The 20,254-nt window shown below is 58.0% G+C and overlaps 6 protein-coding genes across 6 annotated transcripts; 3 read left to right on the plus strand and 3 right to left on the minus strand.

Moving 5' to 3' along the window:
* Positions 1 to 1,614: 1,614 nt before the first annotated feature.
* PHSY_006792 (hypothetical protein) lies at positions 1,615 to 4,917 on the plus strand (the record flags this gene model as incomplete). The annotated part of the gene is made up of 1 exon (XM_012337389.1): positions 1,615 to 4,917. One exon carries the CDS (start codon positions 1,615 to 1,617, stop codon positions 4,915 to 4,917), a length of 3,303 nt encoding a protein of 1,100 aa, XP_012192779.1.
* Positions 4,918 to 5,287: 370 nt separating this feature from the next.
* Positions 5,288 to 10,182, minus strand: PHSY_006793 (inner centromere protein; the record flags this gene model as incomplete). Its single annotated transcript, XM_012337390.1, has 2 exons — positions 5,288 to 9,926; positions 10,034 to 10,182. The coding sequence occupies 2 exons, from the start codon at positions 10,180 to 10,182 to the stop codon at positions 5,288 to 5,290; spliced, it is 4,788 nt and encodes a 1,595-aa protein (XP_012192780.1).
* Positions 10,183 to 11,192: 1,010 nt separating this feature from the next.
* PHSY_006794 (hypothetical protein) lies at positions 11,193 to 12,734 on the minus strand (the record flags this gene model as incomplete). Its single annotated transcript, XM_012337391.1, has 1 exon — positions 11,193 to 12,734. The coding sequence occupies one exon, from the start codon at positions 12,732 to 12,734 to the stop codon at positions 11,193 to 11,195; it is 1,542 nt and encodes a 513-aa protein (XP_012192781.1).
* A 400-nt stretch (positions 12,735 to 13,134) lies between these two features.
* PHSY_006795 (timeless protein) lies at positions 13,135 to 14,496 on the plus strand (the record flags this gene model as incomplete). The annotated part of the gene is made up of 1 exon (XM_012337392.1): positions 13,135 to 14,496. One exon carries the CDS (start codon positions 13,135 to 13,137, stop codon positions 14,494 to 14,496), a length of 1,362 nt encoding a protein of 453 aa, XP_012192782.1.
* Positions 14,497 to 14,572: 76 nt separating this feature from the next.
* PHSY_006796 (ankyrin repeat protein) lies at positions 14,573 to 15,384 on the minus strand (the record flags this gene model as incomplete). The annotated part of the gene is made up of 4 exons (XM_012337393.1): positions 14,573 to 14,601; positions 14,684 to 14,887; positions 14,957 to 15,244; positions 15,333 to 15,384. 4 exons carry the CDS (start codon positions 15,382 to 15,384, stop codon positions 14,573 to 14,575), a joined length of 573 nt encoding a protein of 190 aa, XP_012192783.1.
* A 572-nt stretch (positions 15,385 to 15,956) lies between these two features.
* Positions 15,957 to 20,003, plus strand: PHSY_006797 (hypothetical protein; the record flags this gene model as incomplete). Its single annotated transcript, XM_012337394.1, has 1 exon — positions 15,957 to 20,003. One exon carries the CDS (start codon positions 15,957 to 15,959, stop codon positions 20,001 to 20,003), a length of 4,047 nt encoding a protein of 1,348 aa, XP_012192784.1.
* Between the last annotated feature and the right edge of the window lie 251 nt (positions 20,004 to 20,254).

Consider the following 20,254-nt stretch of genomic DNA (forward strand, 5'->3'; position numbering starts at 1 on the left):
TAGTAGCATGGAACGGCAAAGGTGCCCCGGACAGGCCTCGATGGACGTCGACGGGGACCTTGCCAACCACGAAGACTCAACATCGTTCGGGGTGTACCTACACAACTGTAGTTGCAGCAAGGTGTCACGAAATCACATCTTGCTGCTTGTGCTGGGCCCCAGGGTGGACAAGTCAGCGAGGCCCTCTTTGTCACCGGCACCACCCTGCCCTACGGCCCAATTGTGCGCACAGGGGTCCCATAGCCTGCATCTGCGTCTCCCAGACGTGTTGGAAGGGATGGGAAGATTAGAAAGCTGGAGAGAAGCAATTGGAACTCCGACGGTGGTCCATCTTTGGATTATTGGATGGCTCTCGCTTGTGACAACGAACAAGGTCTCGAATTCAGCGATCCGCGGCGTGCTGCTGTCTTGCGTTGGGCGTACCGTCTGTCTGCAGTGTCAACGTTCGGCCTTTGGGCAGGTCGCGCCGATTTCTGCCCTTTTCCAGCTCTGACCGATAATTCTTACATGCTCGCGGACTGCTGACCGCCTGGAGTTCCTAAATTCGCGTCCATCCATCCGCTCGTCCGTTGCTTCGTCACACCGCAGCAGCGCTGCTCAAAGAACACGGTAATCGCCCTTTCCGGTCATTCGATCCATTTTTTTCCCTTGCTTGGATCTCGATTTCGGTCAACATATCACGTTGGCTGACTGGCTGCCTCGCCTATTCTCAGTCAACTCAATCGGAATCAGTCGTTTCGGCTGCGACCCTCGTTCGCCTTCATTCACTTCCTGACGGTCGGCCACTCTTGTCGCTCCGTGTGTCAGTCAGCCCGTCGGCGTGGCCGTCTGTATCGCTTCTGTTTCAAACCCTTTGCCTTGCCTCCGGCTTCGTAATCCCAACTCGCCTGCGGCGCATTCTCCGACATCTCACAGGCCAAGGCAGCAGCAGCAGCAGCAGCGTGCACTCTCCACAACAGATCGTGCAGCCATTGACTGCCCTTCTTCAAGTCAGCCAGCTACCTCCGACGTCCGACAGCACCTTTCGTCCTCTTCCTCTCGACCCCATCATCTCGCATCTGCTCGGTAGGCTCTCGTTTTCCATATCGCTACCGACTCTCCTTTTGGATCTTCACCTCTGCCACCCGCCTTTTTTGGATCTGAAGTCGCCGCCAATCGACCGCATATCGCACACCGTCGTTACCGCCGAAATCGTACCCCAACCACGGAACAGCATAAGACCGTCTCGTATCCGTCACGATCTCGTCCGTCTCTCGTCACCCAGCCTCCAGGAAAATAGGCATAGACTCCCAGGGCATTCGATCGACGCAACCCCTCTCGCATTCCGACCATACCTGGACAAGCTCTCTGAGTCAACCTAGCCCTCCATGCAGAGGTAAAGGATCCGCTTCGAGACACTCTGTGGAAAGCCGGTGCCCGTCGGACGATCATCTGGATACTCTGACCATCGCGTCAACGGCCCACGAGCTGCTTGCTCACTACGGCTCCGACTGACGACCACTTTGCAGTCGGGTCAGGCCTGGTCAACTCTGCGACAGCACCACACGCACCTGTCGCCTGTGCGCCTGCCAGGCACTTGACGAACCACGGCGCCAGCCGAACTTGTCTGACAGCATGTCGCACTCACACGCGACGATCGCTTCGCCTTCGCGCAACGCCTCATCCACCTCCTCACTCCGAGCTCCGTCCACAGTAGCCTTACTCAACGCGCGCAGATCCTTTCTCGACACATCCGCCCTCTCGCCTCAAGAATATCTCGTCTACCTATCCAGTTTCAGCAGCATCAAGCCTGCTCCCAGCGGCCAACCAGATCTGATCGACGAACAGGATGCTTTGCGCTACCTTCGCGAAGAGTGCGGCATGACCATGGCCGACGAGCTCGACATCCTACCTCTCTTCGAACGCACGCCGCTCGGTCTTGGCTCCGGCCACTTCTTCGCTATGCTCCGCTTGGTTTCGTGGGCGCAGCAAGGAAGATCCGCGTCCAAAGACCTCATTTTCACCCAGACAAAGCCCGCGCGCATCGCTCTGCCAAAGAAGATTTCGACACCGCAAAGCGCATCCGCAGCAACTTTTGGAAATCCGCAGCAGATCACCTCGCCAGGACCAAGGAGCTTCACAGCGGGTCCACCACCGCTCGTCACCGTGCCAGCCCCGTCCAAGATGGCTCCGCCAAAGCCCGAGACCAGCACGAAGCCTTTGCTGACCCCAGTGCGCGAAGAGGCGCCTTTCAACGCCGACGACGGACCCGAATCCTCCAAGCCACCGCCCGCGGTGCCCGCCAAACCGCAGATGCCAAAGTTGGTCGCGCCCAAACCGAAGGTAGCCAATCCGAACGTGCCTCTCAACCTGGAACAGCTCCAGCGAAAGCCGGTGCCCATCCTGCCATCTTCCAGCGCCAACCCTTTCCGCGATGGTGCCGCTTCAACTACCGGCTATGTCAGCGGATCTGGCTACGCCGTAGCTGTGGGTGCCACTCCCATCGCGCCGGCCAATATCTCGACACCGTCCGATGCACTTCGCGGCTTCGACCCAGCACCCAACCCTTTTAAGCAGAGCAAGCCTCGACTGGTGAGACCGACGCCGGTGCGCGCCTCTTCCCCAGCATCCAACCCTTTCCGCAATGGCACGCCTGCGATGGCAGCTCAGACTCAGTTCCCCAAAGTCGTTTTCGACTCGGCCGACGATGCCGCATCCTCGCAGGCCAGCAGCTCGCGCTCACGGCAGCAACACACCCACCAGCCCGATCGACTTGGTGCAGGGTCACCGCCGCTACCTCCGCGCCCTGGCGACCGCAACCCACCCCCCTTGCCTCCCCGACACATCAGTCCGCTCATCCAAGCCGGTCTCAACGCCCGAAGCGAGGTGCGCAGGGCGCAAGAATCGTTGCCTCCCAAGACGTTCACCGTACTGCAATCATCGTCGGCTAAACACGGTGCGCCGGCGCCTGTCAAGCCGCGCCTGTTGAACGGACAGACAGCGCCGCCAGAGGTCGCCGCCGTCTCGTCGCACGTCAAGAGGCGGTCGGTGTCCGGCACAAAGTCGCTGCTGGGCGGCGGCAGTGTTGTTGGCGCAGCCTTGCAGCGTCGTGATTCGCAACAGTCCACCTCGGACGCGGGACGCAACGATGGCGAGGCGGGTGTAAACGCCCGGCGTGCATCCAGCCAACTGCACCGCGGCATCGTTGGCGGCAGCGAGGTGGGTGCCGGAAGCTCCATGGTCTCGCATGGGGCCTTGCATCACCAGCAGCAAAGCACGGTACCCACAGTAGCGCCCAAAGCAATCTATGCCAAGAAGGCAGGCTCAGCCAGCGGCGAAGACTCCTCGACAGTATCCAAGGTGAAGCCTACCCTCCCGTCATGGTTGAAGGAGCAGGAAGAGCTGCAGCGCGAAGCACTCGCATCTGGTTCGGAACCGCCTCCGCCTCCTCCAATCCAGCCCACAGAAGGTGGAGTTCGCGGTCGTGCGTCCCGAACGGTCGTCGACGAGCTGACTGACTCCGCCGAAGCCATGTCGGACGAAGTTGCCGCCGCCACCGCAGCATCGATTGAACGCCACAATCCTTTCTTCCCGCCACATCGCCGAGACGAAGGACGCAGCCCCAACCCTGCCGCATCGGATGCATTCGAAGATAGCCAAGTCAGCAGCAGTCGTCCGCTTGGACGCTCCAATACCGTCACTGGCGCCGGTGGAGCGCGTCCTGTGCCGCCGCGTCGTCCTCGCGTAGCCACAGCCGAGAACGATAGCACCATGGCCGACGACGGCGGTTCCCAAGTCTCGTCCAACGCACAGTGGGGCCATTCGCTAGCCTCTGGAGTACACGCTGGATTCAAACCCAACAAGGAACCCAAGAACAGCGGAGGACTGCGCCTGGTTCCGCCTTCCAAGCAAGCCAGGATGCTCAACATGACCACCGCCGAGCAGCTCGAGCAAGAAGGAATCCGACCCGCGAATGACCTGCGCAAAGTGAGCTCGGCGACGAACGAGGACACCCCTTCCACAGGTGGTGTCGTCGCCGCCAGCGAGAACTCCTCGGCTAACGGACCCATGAGCCCCACCACCCCTTCTGGCAACTATCCCTCCCACCAGATCCAGCCATCTGGTTTCATGCGACGCCAAGGGTCTCTCGGCTCCACAATTCGTGAGAAGGTCTCCGACATGTTGCGTCTTCAGGATCAACCACCCAAAGGCCAACGTCAGGTCGACTTTTTGACGCAGGACATCAACAACTTCGTCAACAAGAACGAGTGGCTTGCACGCAAACGTGACTCGTTCGTCCGATCTACCGGCGGTGGACGCGAGCGACTCATCTCCAACTCTCATGTCGAATCCGATGACGAAGATCAGAGGCTGGAACAGGACGAGGAGGACGATGCGCATCCGGACACGGATACGAACACAGCACCCGGTAACGACTCGACCGACTCCGCTCGCCGACGTCGACAGCACGATCGCGATCCCTTCTCATCGCCACCACCGGTCACACACCACAACGAGCACAACCCGCACCTGCACCAACCGCCGCCCCAGCACCCATCGGCTGCTGCAGCAGCAGCAATGACGGGAGGAATACGTCGAAGCGGATCGCTCAACCCAAAGCGGTCCAGCTCGTACAACTACCCGCAGCATCAATCCGGAGCACCTACGAATCCCAGTGCTCACCCTCCCCACCTTGCAGAGGCTGGAGACAAAAGTCGTCGGTGGTCCTCCTTCCACCAACCGCACAACTCGTTCAGCCAGCTGCAGATGCATTCGCATTCCTTCCTGAACAACAGCAAGACGGATGGAACCGCGAGCCACGGTTTGAGGGGCTCGGCAGTGGACGAGGAAGATGCGGACGACGAAGTGTTCGTCAGCGTCGCTCAGAGGATCAAGGCTGCCGAACAGACCGGCGCCGCGGGCTACGCACAGCTTTGAATCACACTTCTTTTTGTGTTGGCACAGCAAATTCAGTCTTTTCCCGTTTTCACAGCCCTCTTCCATCGTCAGTCGCCCCCGGACTGTCTTCGAATCCGTAACGAGTGCATCGGAACAGAATGCCTGCGAGTCCCCAAAGTGAGAGCCAACGTGAGGATCCGGCACAAACGATGCGGACACACCAGTCAGCCACCAGCAGGTGAGCAGCAAGCCGAGAAAAATGCACATGAGTTGCGAAGAGAGAAGGGCAAATGAAAAACAAAGTTTGTAAGTTATGTACGACTCGCAAGAAAGTTGTGGGATGTGTCGGCATTCGAATGCTATGATGTCGTAAAAGTTGATGGAGAGACCTTGTTCACGCCGACATGGTTCAGGGCTTTCCGCGGCTGTCTTCCTTCCTGACGCCATTCGCACCAGGCGCAATCGATGAAGACGCCGAGGGTGCAGAGCCTACGACAGCCATCGAATGGTGTGACATGGACTGTCGTTGCGCCATCGACAACCTCGCCATGACGCCAGGCGGCGGCGGAGGTGGGTGACTTCCGTCCCTCCTCGCAAGCTGCACGCCAGCCCCCTTGATGCCCATCCGCTTGTTGTATCTGTCAATCTCCCACTGCGCCAGTCCATCCGGACCAGACCAGTTGGCAGATGACGTGCGTGGGCGACGGATGCGGTTGGCAGTACGTTCGCCAGGCAGGATCTTCTCGAGCTCAACGGGACCTTGCGGAATACCAAAGATCTCGTCTGCGTCCACCGTGGACTGCGCGAGCAAAGCAGCATCCAGCGCGTCACCTTGAGTCCACAAGGGCATGGCGGCTCGCTTTTGGATGGTCTCTTCGTCCTCCGAGTCGGAATATTCGGATGCAATGTCGGGCAACGGCTCGTCCGGATCTTCCTGAGCCGGATCGTCGTACTCTTCGAAACGTCCTCCGGCGGCATTCTGCGTCTGAAATTGCAGTTGGGCCGCGCGATGCAAGTCTTGCTCTCGCAGAGCTGCTGCGTTGGCGGCAGCTTGAGCTTGTGCTGCATTTGATGCAGCTTGCTGCTGCTGCTGCTGTTGCAACTGAAGCTGTTTCTGCTTCTGCATCTGCATCTGCAGCTGCTGCTGCTTGGCTTGCTGGAATGGATTGGAAGAAGAAAAGTTGGCATTGGCCATGGTTTTGGCTGCCGTTTGCGGCGCCGGAGCAACTATCTTGCCGTTGCTGGCCATCAAAGAGGCTGCAGCAGCTCCATTGCCGGCGGTTGCACCTACGCCGGGGATGCGTGGCGCTGCTCCGAATCCTGCCGCTGCTGCCGCCGCGCCTGGTTTCATGGCCAGCTTGATCTGCTGCGGTGGCTGAACACCTGCTTGTGGCTGAGCACGCTGTTGCTGTTGTTGCACCTGTGCCTGCGTCGGAGCGCCAGGCCGTATCGACGACTGGCTGATGGTGCGCACCATCTTGGGAGCGCCGATCTGCGAGGTTGCCACTGACGTACCGGGACGAGCGTTGGGGGGGACTTGCTGCTGCTGCTGTTTCGCGGGAATCTGAGAGCTGGCTGCTGCAGCCTCCTTGTCGTTTGTCACGCGTCGCTTCTTGTTGCTATCCTCGCTTTGTTGTTGCTGCTGCTGCTGCTGCTGCTGTTGTTGGACTGTGCCCTGCATATAGCGGCTCTTGACACCGGCATAGCTACCGTTGAGGGCGCTCGCAGGGCGCGAGGGCGGTCCGCTGCTGACAGCGCTGACAGCGCTGACAGCGCTCGTCCTAGAGCTTGCTGAGCTGCTTTGCAGACTGCCTGACGTTGCAGAACCACCGACGACGATGTTGCCCAAGAGGGCGGCCGGGATAGCAGCTGGTGCGCCGTTGGAAGAGGCCATGCTGGCATCTTCGAGGCCAGATCGGCCGATGCGGTCATTCTGATCGCGCGCACGCTTGCGGTTCTCCTTTTCGAGCTCCTCTTCGGCGACGGCTTTGGCACGCTCTTCCTTCTTGGCCATCAGCATTCGTCGACGCTCTTCCTTTTCCTTTGCTTTGCGCTCCTCCTCCTCGACCTGCTTCTTGCGCAGCATCTCGGCGCGAGCGATGCTTGTGAGCTTGCCGTTAGCAAGCGCCGATGCGTTCGCGCTCGAGGGGGTCGAGTTGACCTGCGGTGGTTTGCCTGAAGGCGGAGGGCTTGCAAGCAGGGCACCTGGGATGGCCGGAGCCGGCGCAGGCGCTGCTGCTACGGCCTTTTGGTCGGCAATGCTGGCGCTAGTGGCGCTGCTGGGTAGATTGGCACGCGGCTGGAAGGTGCTCGATGCTGAGATCTTTGTCTGAGCGGCTGCAGTAGAAGTGTTGGTCGTGGTGGAGGCATGGAGCCCGAGGAAGCCCTTGATCTTTTCACCAATGCCCCAGGCCCTCGAGGGAGATGCAGAGGGCGCTGGCACACCGGACTGCTGTGCTGCGCGCGCTGATGCCTGTGACTTCATCTTCGACGGGGACGCGGCATTGGCAGCAGCTCGGAGACTGCTCGCCTTGGTAGGCGATGTTGGACCTGCCTTCGCAAGCGCCTTCGCGGCCACCTTTTTCGGGGAAAGAGAAGCCGTCTTGGCGGTGCTTGCCGCTTTGTTCGCAGCAGCCGATACCACAGCGACTGGGAGTGGCTCCTTTCTGGCGGCCGTCTCGGTCGCGATCTTGCCAGATGTCGAAGGGTTCGTCGTCACGGTTGATGTTGCTGGAGCTGGCACACTGGATAGCTCGGGCGTATTCTCCCTCGAGCGAGCGTCGAAGAACTGGCTCTCTGCTGCTTCCATCTTGGAGGTGGTCTGGGTCGTCGAAGTTGCGGAGACGACGCGTTGGGTCTCCACCACTTGCTTCGTGACAGGCTCGACGACCTCCTCCGCTGGAGTCTGCGGCAAGGATTTGTTCGTGTCGCGCTGTGCTTGCGATTGTACTTGGAACGATGGCGCAAACGGCAGGCGACTTCCTTGCCAGTTCTTGGGAGGTGAGTGAGCAGGAGTAGTGCTGCCGCCCATGGTAGAAGACAGAGTGGGTAGCTTAGTGTTGTGCTTGGGGCTGCCGAAAAGCGCAGCAAGACTTCGAGGCTGCGTTGTAGGGCTTCGTGGCTCCTGCGACCGGTTCGACTGGAACAGGGTTGCGCTATCTTTGGGCTTGGGCCCTGGCGAAGCCGACCTCTCTGCTTTCTGCTCGCTTGCCTTCATCTGCTCTGCTAGCTTGCGGGGAGACTTACGAACACTGCCGGTGCGAGGCGGAGGCCTCATCGGCGAAGTGGCGGCGGCTCGAGAAGGAGAGCGTGCGGGCGATCGTGGGATCGCAGAAGCTTTGATAGTCGACTCGCCACTCTTGGTACCTGCGGCGATCTTTTCGGTCGATTCGGAGCCGGAGTCTGAGGATCTCGAGTCCGAAAGCCTCGAGGTGTCAGACGGAGCGTGAGTCCTTTGCGATGTCAGCACCTCTGCATCGGTGGCGGCATTGGAAGAGTCGGGGACGACGAGCGGCGCCATGGTGGCTGCCTCGGTGCTCGGCGACGTTACGGAAGACGCCGATTGCGCAGCTGAGCTGGCGCTCGCGCCGCTTCCAGTGCTGCGAGCAACGTGAGCCAAGTTGTTTCGGAACTGTTCGAGCTTAGACGCGGGCCCGGTAGCCGGGGTCTTCTTTGCTGCCAACATTTTAGCGGACGATGGCGTCTTGGCGGACATCATCGCTGCAGCGAGCTTGGACATCTTTTGCGGAGGTACGGTTGAACTCGAAGCGGTGTCTACTGTGGCTTGAAGGGCTACATCGCTCTTGCGCTTCTTGGAGCTCGGTGCCGGTGCCGCATTGGCGAAGGTGTTGGCCTGCGTGTTGGCTGCGGTCTTTTTGTGCATAGCAGCAAAGGCGGCACCGGCGACGAGGCCCGCTTCGTCTTCATCCGAGTCCGAGTCAGAGTCATCGCCGCTCTCGAGAGCTTCCTGATCGGCGATCTGTTTGCGCAGACTCTTGTTGAGGAAGCTGGAGCGGAAACCGGGACCGGCGGGAGTCGAAGCAGGATGAATGGTGGTGGTTGCGTTGCTCGCGCGCGCATCCCTAGCGACGGCAGGCAAGCTCTTCTTTGCGCCGTAGGAGGCGAGCGTTCGCTTGATGGGTTTGTCGACGATGCCGTCCTTCTGCTGTTGCAGCTTGCTAGTGAGGAGGGCAGACGCCGCTTGACGGGCACTTTCGAGTTTGGGGTCGACGAGTGTGCCCGAGACCGTGTTATCGTGGGACCGCGCTGTGTCGGTCGTGTCAGCGTGAAAGGAGACCGTGTTGCCTTCGCTGCGAGTGCTCTGTGAAATGCTAGTGGACGTCACCGTAGCCTCAGAATTGTCGACTTGGGCAGCTTTGGACTTGCCAGCCGCCACTTGTTTTGCGGTCTCGACGTCGGAATCGCCATCCGAATCGTCCTCGTCGGAATCTAGGATAGAAACGGCGTTGTCGCATGATTCCGCCGCCTGAGTAGTCTGGGCATGCTCGTCACGAGCACGAATCTTGAGAGGCGAAGCTTGCGGTGGAGGTGGCGTAGAGGCCCTCGGCATGGTCTCGTCTGGTGAGCGGTCTGCTTGAAGCGACGCTTCCGTGACCATGCTGTCATCCTCCGCGGCCCTATCTTTGTGCGTCGTCTTCCTGCCTATTGCGATACTTGTCTGCACAGCTTTCTTGGCTCCGTTCTTTTGTGTATTGATATCCGCGAGCACCTTCCGACTTGGCCTGGAAAGAGGAGAGGAAGATCTGTCGTCGACGCCTCGAACGCCTTTTGCTTTTGCCTTGCCACGGCCCTTCTGCGGCTCGACAGTAGAAGCAGTACGTGTTCTTGAGGCTCGTGTCGGTAGCGGTGCGTTCTCCTTGTCGAATACATCGGCCGCATCGACGAATGGGTCGTTTGAGACGTTCAGTGCGCCACGAGACCGGCCCGCCGTACTCGTAGCATCACGAGCGCGTACACGAGTACGGGTGGGAGATTTGAGCAATTCTCCGGCCAGCTTGGATGGTGATGCGACGGTGCGCGATGTGCTTCTGTATGTAAACAAATAGGCAGTAATGAGCTCAGAGGTCAGGATGTTTTGCTTTCACGAGGTCTGGTGGCGGCTTCGATGTGCAATAGAGAGCAAGCAAACACTCACGCATACTTGGCAAAGATATCGTTGGCGTGTAGAAGGCTGTCTGCGATAAAGTCGATACCTTGCTCTTGAAGGTTCTTGTAGAAGAGGGACATGTCGCAGCATTTGCGCATGTTGTTGACATGTCCAAGAAGATGCGCTTCGGGCGTCATTGGCGAGCTCGAGCTACTGCTGCAGCCCAAGCCGCTTGCCGAATCGTCGAGTGCCGGGACACGGCGTGAAGCCGATCGAGCTGTCGGCATGGTCGTTGTATAGTCGAGGAGAGCTTAGCAGAAGAAAGATACGTGCTAGTGCCGATTAAGTGGATGCAGATTGTCAGAGAGCTTTGCTGAATTGACTGAGCAGGTGGATGTAGTCGATGGGATGAATGTCGTGCGTCAATCTGTCGTGTACTTGAGGCGAAGCGTAACGCGTTGCGCGGTCGTGAGCAAAGCGGTCTACAAGGCAAAGGCTTGTCTAAGACTCTGAAGCTCAGCTCGAGGAACGGCCAAGTCGACTGAGCGCCGAACAGGAGAGCCGATGGCCAAGAGGATCAGTGTTGGGTGTGATCCGAAGAGTGATGGTCGAGATGAATGCAGCACAATGTGGAATTGGTCAAAAACCACAAGCGGTAGCGCAGAATACGCGGAGTTGCCGACTTGACTCTAAACAGCACACAACCGGCTCAGTCCCTCGATCCTTCCAAAGAACACACTGCAGTACATCCTCGCTCCACGTTCACATCGGCTCACGCGCCCTTTCTCACGCTCGTCAATTGGACCAGCTTCGTACTTTCTATCAAGTCTGTGCTCCTGAGTGGCAGGCTTGCGAACGCTTTTGTGTCGCAAGCACTTAGTGCACATCATAGACCACAGAGAGGAGCGCTTTTGACTGTTCTGTCTGAGCTGCCAGCCGAGCCAGTCTCGGACAGCTTGCAACACACGCACAGAAAGCTGCACGGCTAGCGCGCTGCGTACATTTCGCGACTCAGAGCCTTCACGTGATTTCCACCACTATTGTTTTTTCGTCTCATTTTTGTCTTTTCGGTTGTCGTGCAGAATGGTCTAACAATTTCGGATTGTCCTCATGCTTGCGGGCAAGGAATCGACTGACTTGAACCGGCTGTACACACAGGCTTTTGCACAGACGTACAGGCTCTGAGATGGTTGTGCAAAGATTGGAATCAGAAGCCTCGTCCGAGATCCTCCTTGAAGCAGAGAGTGGTTCCATGCCGCGACTCGCCCACCTTCCACTCGTCCAGCTCTCGCTGATGCTCTTCTTGAGAATGGTACGGCAGCACGGCGATCTCGCAGACCCTTTCGAAAAGATGGTCGATGACGGCGTTGAGTCGCACACCAGTCTGCGCGAAGTCAGGTTGCGCGTTGACCTCCAGAAGCCAAACATTGAGCTCTTCGCCTTTGTCGGCACTTTGCCCTGAATCGTGACCGACCAAGAGGTCGACGCCGAAAACCTCGAATGCGTTGGGCCACATCTGCCAGTGGATGCTCCCTGCCTTTGCCGCTGCTTCGAAAGCAGCACCAATTACACCGGAGGCTTTGCGTCGCACATCTTGGATGGTCTCTGCTGAAAGTGTCTCATCATCACATGGCTGCTCTGCGTCCACTCGCTTGATCGTGGAGCCTGCAAGATCAGACCACAAAAAGACGTTCTCTTCCTTGGGCCGAGCATCGTTGCCCACAGCCAAGGAACCGTCGTCCTGCAAGCACGTGTTGGTCAGGTGACAACGAAGGTCGCGCACTGTATCGTTCGTCGGCGCTTGATAGTCTAGCGGAGCAAAGAGTGCCAGCATGTCGTCGTGCAAGTAGACCGCGAGCCCAGCCACGCAGAGAACATAGGCGCGAAGATGAAACTTTCTGGCGCTCGATCCCGTCGCATCGCTGTCTACGCGAAGTTTCTGCGACAAGGACGCAGCAAGAGCGTTTTGACCTTGTTGGGAGCTGACAGGATTTATCAGGAGCGGTGATGCTAGATATTCTTGGATCACAAAGTGTCGCAGTTGGCTTGCCATGACCGAAGTGTCCTTGCCCCCATAGCCGCTCTGCTCCTCTTCTGAGCAGCTGGCACCGTCCTCTTCGTCGTCCGAGTCGGGTTCGAACTCCTCGAATATCGTCTGCAGCTGCTCCAGCGTGCTAAAGATGCGGATTCCGTTCCCTCGATCAGCCATGCCGGGCTTCAAGATGAACCACTTGACATCAGCGAGTCGCTCTTGCTGGACCGCGGCCTCGTTTGCCTCGAGCAGCTCGGCCAAGTCGTACAGGTCGTCCATCAGCAGCTCATCCAGTTCGTCGGCGAACTGAATCTCGAGATGCCATGTTTGTGGTGTGCATGTCCGGAAACGGTTCGAGGCAGCGCCTGGTGGAAGCTTGACGGCATACGTGTTGAGCGCAGATGCCAGGTAGTGCTTGCGAATGAGCGCTTTCCTGATAACGTAGCTTGAGCACTGAGGCTGCTTTCCCTTGGCGGATGAAGAAGGGCCGGGAAGTAGATCCTCAAAGGGAAGCAGGTCGTAATCGACAAGGTAGAGATCTTTATCTGAGGGAGCCGTTTCTGTGGCACCGTCACCTTGCTCCACCTGCCAGCCTCGCGACGAAAGCACCTGGCGTGCTGCCCGGAGAGCGGCAGCCTGTGTATAGTCGGCGCCAGGGAATGAGACAAGAGCAGTCTTGCCGGAAGTGGAACCGGGTGAATCAGTCTTCGCAGCCATGACGGAGACGATGTTGAAACGGCCGTCAAAGCTCTATACGCCGATGATGATGACAGGCAGCAACATGAACGAATGGTCTTGGAAGATTTGGGGAAACCCCTAAAAACTTTCCGAAAGCACATTCGAGATCTGTCACAGACGGCGGCACGCTACAGTCTGTGGAGCACAACTGACAGCCAGCCTGCAGCAGGAGTGAGGTGACGTGCTCTAGCCAATTCAGAGCTGGTCGGTGTCGCTTCCGCTGAAAAACGCCTGTGTCCGTGCTCTGGGGCTGCATCGAGCTCATTTGGACCCTGAATCAGCCGTGACTACATGCAGCTGACATTAGCCGCTTGCTCTCAGACAATTGCCTTCTTCTCGTCCCTCTTCCACCTCGCCATCGTATCGCCCTTTTGCCAAGATGAGCCGCGAAGCCATCTTGCTCGAAACGATCGAGATCGAAGAGATCCCGCTGCATGTTCATCTCAACCAGACGAGCCAAGCTTTACAACCTGCGGCTATCGAGGAGGACCAAGATGACGCGCGGTCGCTGCTATACCTATTTGACGACAATGACTTTGAACGAGCTGCTGCCTTCTTGGCCATCGAGGAAGCGCGCCAACAGGCTGAGGCTCGAGCTCACGCGGCGGCTGAGGCTCTGATCGAGGCCGAGACCCAGAGGCAGAGAACCCAGACGCTGGCAGGTCGGCTCAGACAGCTGATGGACGAGGATGACGAGCTTATCGACATGCTCGGTCGACGGCTTCTTGCTACCCGTGGCTACCAGGTCTCTGATCTCTGGAATCCGCAACACTACCATCACCATCATCATCAGCACCTGCGGGCCAGTCCTAGCCGCGGCGAGGACGTAGCACGTGCAGCTCGGTCTACCGATGTCTACGCGGCCTGGAGTGACCTCGCTGACCAGACTGGGCTCACATTGAATCATCGGCCCAGCCCTTTCATCCACGCTGCTCCGGTCTTCCTACGCGGACACGCACCTTACCAGCCTCGTGCTCGGAAAAGCTCAAAACGCGTTCCGCTAGGAAGTGTGGGCCCTTCGTCAGCAACCACAGCCAAAATCCCAGCTCGCACTCAGACCAGAGTCGCGGTCCATCCGCTTACAGGTATTCCCATGCTGTTCTTTGAAGAGACCTCAGACACGAAAGAAACAGGGACGCCTCCAAGTAGCCAACCTACCACGGCCTCGCTAGACGATCAAGCCGAAGGTGATTTCGACGCCTGGCCCATTGACGATGAATCCGATCTCGACTGGCTCGGTCGCGAATTGTTGCATCGTCAAGGCGGCGCTGATGTCTGGATTCTCGGGACTGACGATGGGATCGGATTCACCGAGCCTACGTCCACCGCTGCTGCCGCGCCTACAACTAGCTCAACCACTGATAGATGCACAAGCACGAATGCGTCCGAGTCGATCGGTCCGATTCTTCCCGTTCACGTCGAAGAGGCCGACAGCGATCACGATACACCAAACGTCGCGAGCGAGCCGGCTCTGAGCAGTCCATCGCATCGTGTCGCTGCTGCGCTAGCGCAAGCAGCGCTGCGAAGCACGCAAAGCCAGCAGCCGGCGTCGCCTTCGTCGCAAAAGACGGGACAGACGAGAAAGCAGCGTTCAGCCACCATCATGTCGGAATCCGAGGAGGAGGAGCTCGAGACCGTCGGACGGCCTGTGGTCGAGGAGGAGCAGGAGCAGAACAAAGCCGAAGCGAGCAGCCTTGATGATCGTCCGCGAAAGACGGTCAAGGTGATGGATGTACGCTAGTTCACTCTGATATCGCAATTCTAATGGAGTGATGCCAATGATGTTGTCTGCTGTGCCATACAATGCGTGCTTGAGCTTACTCTTCTGATGGTGTGCCTTCGCTTCCTGTATGTGCAGAACAAGGGCTCGAGTCTATTGTCAGTTTGCGTGCGATATCATCTGAGCAGCAATGTTTCCATGGACTGACCTTCGCCATCATCAGCAACGTCATCGTCATTGGCAATATCGCCCGCGCTGATCTGCATCTCAGCCTGACCTCTCTTCAATCTTGCGACCAGGTCTTGGCCGAGCTGCGATCGTGATTTGGTGCCATAGGAGAGGAGGTCTGCTGGCAAGTCGCCGTCTTTGTTGGGAATTGTTGGGTCTGCACCTGCTTCCAATAGCTCGTTGACTGGTTGAACAGGGGAGGAAGGTCAGCTTTGCCTTGTACACATCCACGTGAGTGAAAGGTCGGACTTACCGATCCAGTTCCTGATCTCTTCCACCTCCTTTGCCGCTTCACCGTCTGGAATATCGACGTTGACAGCAGCATGCAGCGGTGTATCGGCGTTGGTGCGATCCTGATAGTCGACATCGATTTCCAGGTTGAGGATCTCAGGTAGGACTTGTGTCGACTGTTGGGCAGCAGCGTAGTGGAGAGCATTGCGCCCTACTCCATCGCTGTGGTTGGCATCAAAGGCGCCGGAGGAGATGATCTCTTGCAGCAGATCAAGATCGTCCGTCCTCGCTGCGTGGAGAAGTCTCTTGTCTGTTTGCGCATGCACAAAGGGGAGTGGTCAGTGAATACAGCTGCGGCGATAAGTGATAAGTGGAGGAGGACCAAGTGAAATGCTTACTCTGGACGTCGATCTGGTGGACGGCGTCGTCGTTTTCTTGATGGTCCGACATATTTGCGCTCTGTTGCCAATTCAGATATGTTGCTGCTGTGCAATAGTTTTTTGGTGGTGATTGGATGTCTGAGGATGAGAAGATTGCACGACGGTGTTGGGTGTTGGCTGTCATGCACGCCCGCACACGCCTTCCGAGCTGCAGAGTGTTGGACTGAGTGGTCTCAATTTCGATCGCCCGATCTGCTCACTGCCAGTCGACTATCGGTTGGATTGTTTCGGGTTGCGGAGGCTGAGGAATTTCTCGTGTGGCTCTCCAGCTGAGGCGCAAAAAAAAGTTTTTGGAAGAATTGTGGATTTCTCCACACGACTTTCTGCTCGACCCTTCGCTTCAACCTGGTCGCCATATACCTTGCCCCTACTTCCCTTCTACACCATAACACAGAGCGTCGAGGAGACTCGCATTGCGATCAATCGACGGATAGATAGGCACTGGAATCCGATATGCCTGGCATCAAAAGGAAGGCGGAGGCAACTACCTCAACGCCATCCACATCCAAACATGCAGCTAGTCCCTCGGCAAGATCGACACCAGCATCAGCATCGCGCAAGAGCAAACATGCTACGACGTATATGGACGACAGTGACAACAACGACGACTTTGATGATGAGGAGGACTTGTTAGATGCTGCGCTGCATGGTACTGGATCGGCTGCTCTGCCGGATGCAGAGGATGACGACGATGATGATGATGATGACGACGACGACGAGGAAGAGGACGACGACGAAGAGGAGGACAGCGACGATGACGATGATGATGTAGAATCAGAAGCAGCATCTCAGGATGAGATCGAGCTCGCGTCGGATCAGGACGACGATGGTGACGACAATGACGAAGATGACGAGGAAGAGGACGATTTCGATCGAATCGAGCGATCCGAAGTTGAATTCATGTCGGACGAGGACATGGATGGAGGCTTTGAAGATCTTGAGGGCGCAGAAAATGATGGACCTAATGCCGATGCATCGCAATTCGATGAATCTTCTGCGTCAGGATCTTATTCCCGCAAGCCTACCAAAAGCGCACTCTACGCTATCCCAACACTCGCCGAAGTCCAAGGTCTCAAGGAAACTGGCGAACTCTTCAAGAACAACGTCTTCAAGCTCAAGGTTGACGAAATGCTTCCAGAGGTGAGGCCTGCCTTCAACAAGGCGAGCGCTCTCGAAACCGTTCTCCGCAGGCTGCACCAGCTCTTCCAAGCTCTTTCACCCATCGAGCCCCTACCTGTCGGCGAGGCGATCAAAAGCTTCCAGAAGCGCACCTCTGGATCCAAGGTTCGCATCCCGTTCCCAGACCCAGCGCCCAAGACCGACGCCAACTACAAGCTAGGATTTGAGAAGCCGTCACAAATGCATCTCGTAGGCAGCTGGCCCCTTAAGTCAACGGCAAAGCGACCCGAGGGCGTCGATGTCGACATTGCCGCTGTAATGCCGTCGAGCCTCTTCCAGCCAAAGGACTACGTCAACTTTCGATACTTCCACAAGAAAGCGTTCTACCTCGCCGCACTCGCACATGCTATACAGACAGCAGAGGACGAACATGATATCCACCTCGGCGTCACGGCTTCCTTCGGCCTCGTAGATGCGGATCCAAGACGCCCCGTGTTGGTGCTCAGGCCCATCCACGACAAGTCCGAGACCGACTTCTCCAAGCTCAAATGCACCATCCGCGTTCATCCTTCTGTCGAGATCGACACATTCAAGCCGATCCATCTCGGGCCGCTGCGAAGCAATGTGCGTGTGGCGTCTGCTAACGGCGAGGCTTCGACCGATGCTTTGTCAACTACCACTGCTACACCGCGCTACAACGCAGCCATCCTCGCGGACAGCCTCCACCTGCCGCATCTCGTTTACCTTCACAGCATTGTCCAGGCATGCCCCGCGTTTGCCGACGCATGCCTCTTGCTCAAGACCTGGGCTTTCCAACGCGGCTTCGGGTCTGGAGGCCGGCTCAACCCCAAACACGTTCACGACGCCGATCAAGATCGACGCAGGCTCGTTGCTGGCACCGGATCATTTCGCTTCATCCTCACCATGATCCTCGCGCATCTCTTGCAGGGAGAGGAAAAGAAGACCGGCTGGACGAAACGCGATACCACCAACGCCGGCCGCAGCAAGCTCGCCAACAGCTTCTCGAGCTACCAGCTCTTCCGTGGTGTCATGGATTGGCTGGCAAAGCACGATTTCAAAGCTAGTCCCGTATTCATGAAGTCGATGCCCGAAGCTGGTCTTGCCAGTCGATCGGACAAGATGCCGCGCCAGGAATTCAGCCAGGTCTTCGAACGCGTCTTTGTCGACCCCAGCGGCATGCTCAATCTGTTCGCGTTCATCCCAACTGGATCGATTGACCTGCTCCAGTACGAGGCGAGGAGGACGTTCGAGATGCTCAACGATCCAAGCTCGGATCACTTTGACGCGCTCTTCTTGCAAGACCGCAACGCTGCTCCGTTTACTTTCGACGAAGTGGCGCGCATCAATCTTCCCTTGTCCGCAGCGAAGGCGTCGGCGAAGGCAGAAAGCAATGGCAACGGCACCGGCATCTCGGCTTCCACATCAATCCAGCGCGCCGATTTCGGCACCTCTTTCCAAGCTACCATGACCCAGGTCAGCTCCACAGCTTCGCGTGCTCTCGAAGGCCGAGCCAAGCTCGTCGCGCTCTTGCACCGCGCTACAGGCGGACTGGCTTCGACATGGAGACTGGACGGAACCCGACCTTCCGCTTCAAACGATGCCGAGATCGGTCTCGTGCTCGACGGCGAGCAAGCGTGGAGGATGGTCGAACACGGCCCCTCGAGTCAAGAGACGGAAAAGGCAGAGCAGTTCCGTGCGTTCTGGGGCAAAATGTCCGAACTGCGTCGATTCAAAGACGGCAGAGTGCTCGAAAGTGTCGTTTGGCCGGTGACGACGCAAGCCTCTCGATGGGCCATTCCACGTCGGATCCTCTCGTATGCGCTGTTCCGCCACCACTCAATTCACGAGTCGCAGATCCAGTTCGTCTCGTCCCACTTCGAATCGCTGCTGGACATCGACACAACCCTCGCGCGAAGCGCACACCTCGTCAGCACAGAAGAAAAAGGCTTTACGCTTGTGCAATCAGCCTTCGACCAGCTATCCAAAGATCTCCGCGCCCTCGAGTCTCTCCCACTCTCCATCATCTCCATCTCTCCTGCTTCCCCCGGCCTGCGCGGTACGAGCGCCTTTGTCCCCGCTCCCCTCAACATCGACTTGCTCGGCGATCGCATCCCCGACTCTGCATCCTACCTCCCCGTCCACGACATCATCCTCACCTTCGAAGGTTCCGGCAAGTGGCCAAACGAGCTCTCCGCCATCCAAGCCATGAAAGCGGCGTTTTTCGAACGCATGTGCGCCGAGATCACCAACAAGCTGCCCGGAACGACATGTCGTGTCGCGTTCGACCCTAACGCATCCAGCAAGATGGAGGACCAGTGTTGGTTGGAGCTCATCCTGGCTTCTGGGTTTGCGTTCCGAGCGCGGGTGATGCACAACCGAGAAAAGCTGCTGTTGGAACGGATCCTGGCGGATCGGTTCGAATCTGCGGGCGCGAAGCGTCGAGCTCGCAAGATCTTGCTCGAATGGCAGGGCCGGTTCGAGACGTCGACGCTGCATCACTCGTACATTGCGTCGATGGGTCATCGATTCGCGTCGTTTGGCGGTGCGGTGAGGTTGACAAAGAGATGGCTGGCCAGTCAGATGCTTTCGTCCGCTGCTGTGCCGGAGGAGCTGATCGAGTTGGTTTGCGCAGCAGCCTATCTGTCGCCGGAGGAAGGTGCGCCGGCGTCTGCGGTAGCGGGACTCTTGAGGATCCTGCGACTGCTGGCCAACTGGAGGTGGAAAGAGGAGCCCTTGATGGTGTCCATCCAAGCGGTGATCGATTCTGCTTCCACCAAGGACATCTACACCTTCCCCACAGAGAAACGAACCGAAGTGGAAGCGAACTTCACCGCTGCACGAGGCAGCGACCCTTCGATGGCGCACCGCGCGTGGTTCGTTGCAACCGAGACCGACACCGAAGGATTCGCATTCGGTCGCAAGGGTCCTGTAGGAGGCGTAGCCGACGGCATCAAGAAGCTCGCCCGCAGCGCCGTTCGCGTGCTCGAAGAGGCCACCTCTCTCACCGAAGATCAGGTGCTGGCGCTCTTCACGCCTTCGCTCGAGCACTACGACTTCCTCATTCACCTGGATCCCGCCGTCTTGCCTCGATACAGCGAAAACGTCCGTGCCGACCCAACAGTGTGGGGAGCAAAACGTACGAAATACGCCAACGACGCCGCTGCCACCATCCAGTCGAACGGAACGCTGTTGGGCCCCGGACCGAAGCCAGGGTTTGATTCGGCGGAAGCGTTCCTGATGCTGCTGAGGGAGCTGTACAGCGATTCTTTCAGATTGTACCACGATCAGCACGGTGGAAGTGTTGTCGGTGGACTGTTCAACCCTTCGCTCGATCGCGAGCGTGACTTCAAGGTCGGGCTGGGATTCTCGTCTCAGCCGAGCAACGCGGGCAGCAAGACGCAGGTGAAGCTCAACAAGCCGGCGATCGTAGCCGAGATCGAACGCTTGGGTCAAGGTCTCGTGCAGAAGGTCGAGCTACGAGGCGCCTAAGGCAGAGTAAGGCTGCTTATCATCTCTGTCGCTCCAGGAATTCAGCACTTCTTGCAGACGACCATATCTGATTCTCTCTATTTTGCGTGCGATCATTGAGAGAGACCACCACCTTGAGTATGAGCAGCCCGAGATGCAGAAGTGAAGTAGGCGCACAAAAGGCGGCGTGGTGTGTGTGTTTCGGGAAGCTCGACGACAAGGTGCCGACCAAGATCGATGCATGCTGTTTCGGACTAACATGCTTGCGGACA

This window comes from Pseudozyma hubeiensis, assembly GCF_000403515.1.
Source record: "Pseudozyma hubeiensis SY62 DNA, scaffold: PHS66, whole genome shotgun sequence".
NCBI classification, from domain to species: Eukaryota; Fungi; Basidiomycota; class Ustilaginomycetes; order Ustilaginales; family Ustilaginaceae; genus Pseudozyma; species Pseudozyma hubeiensis.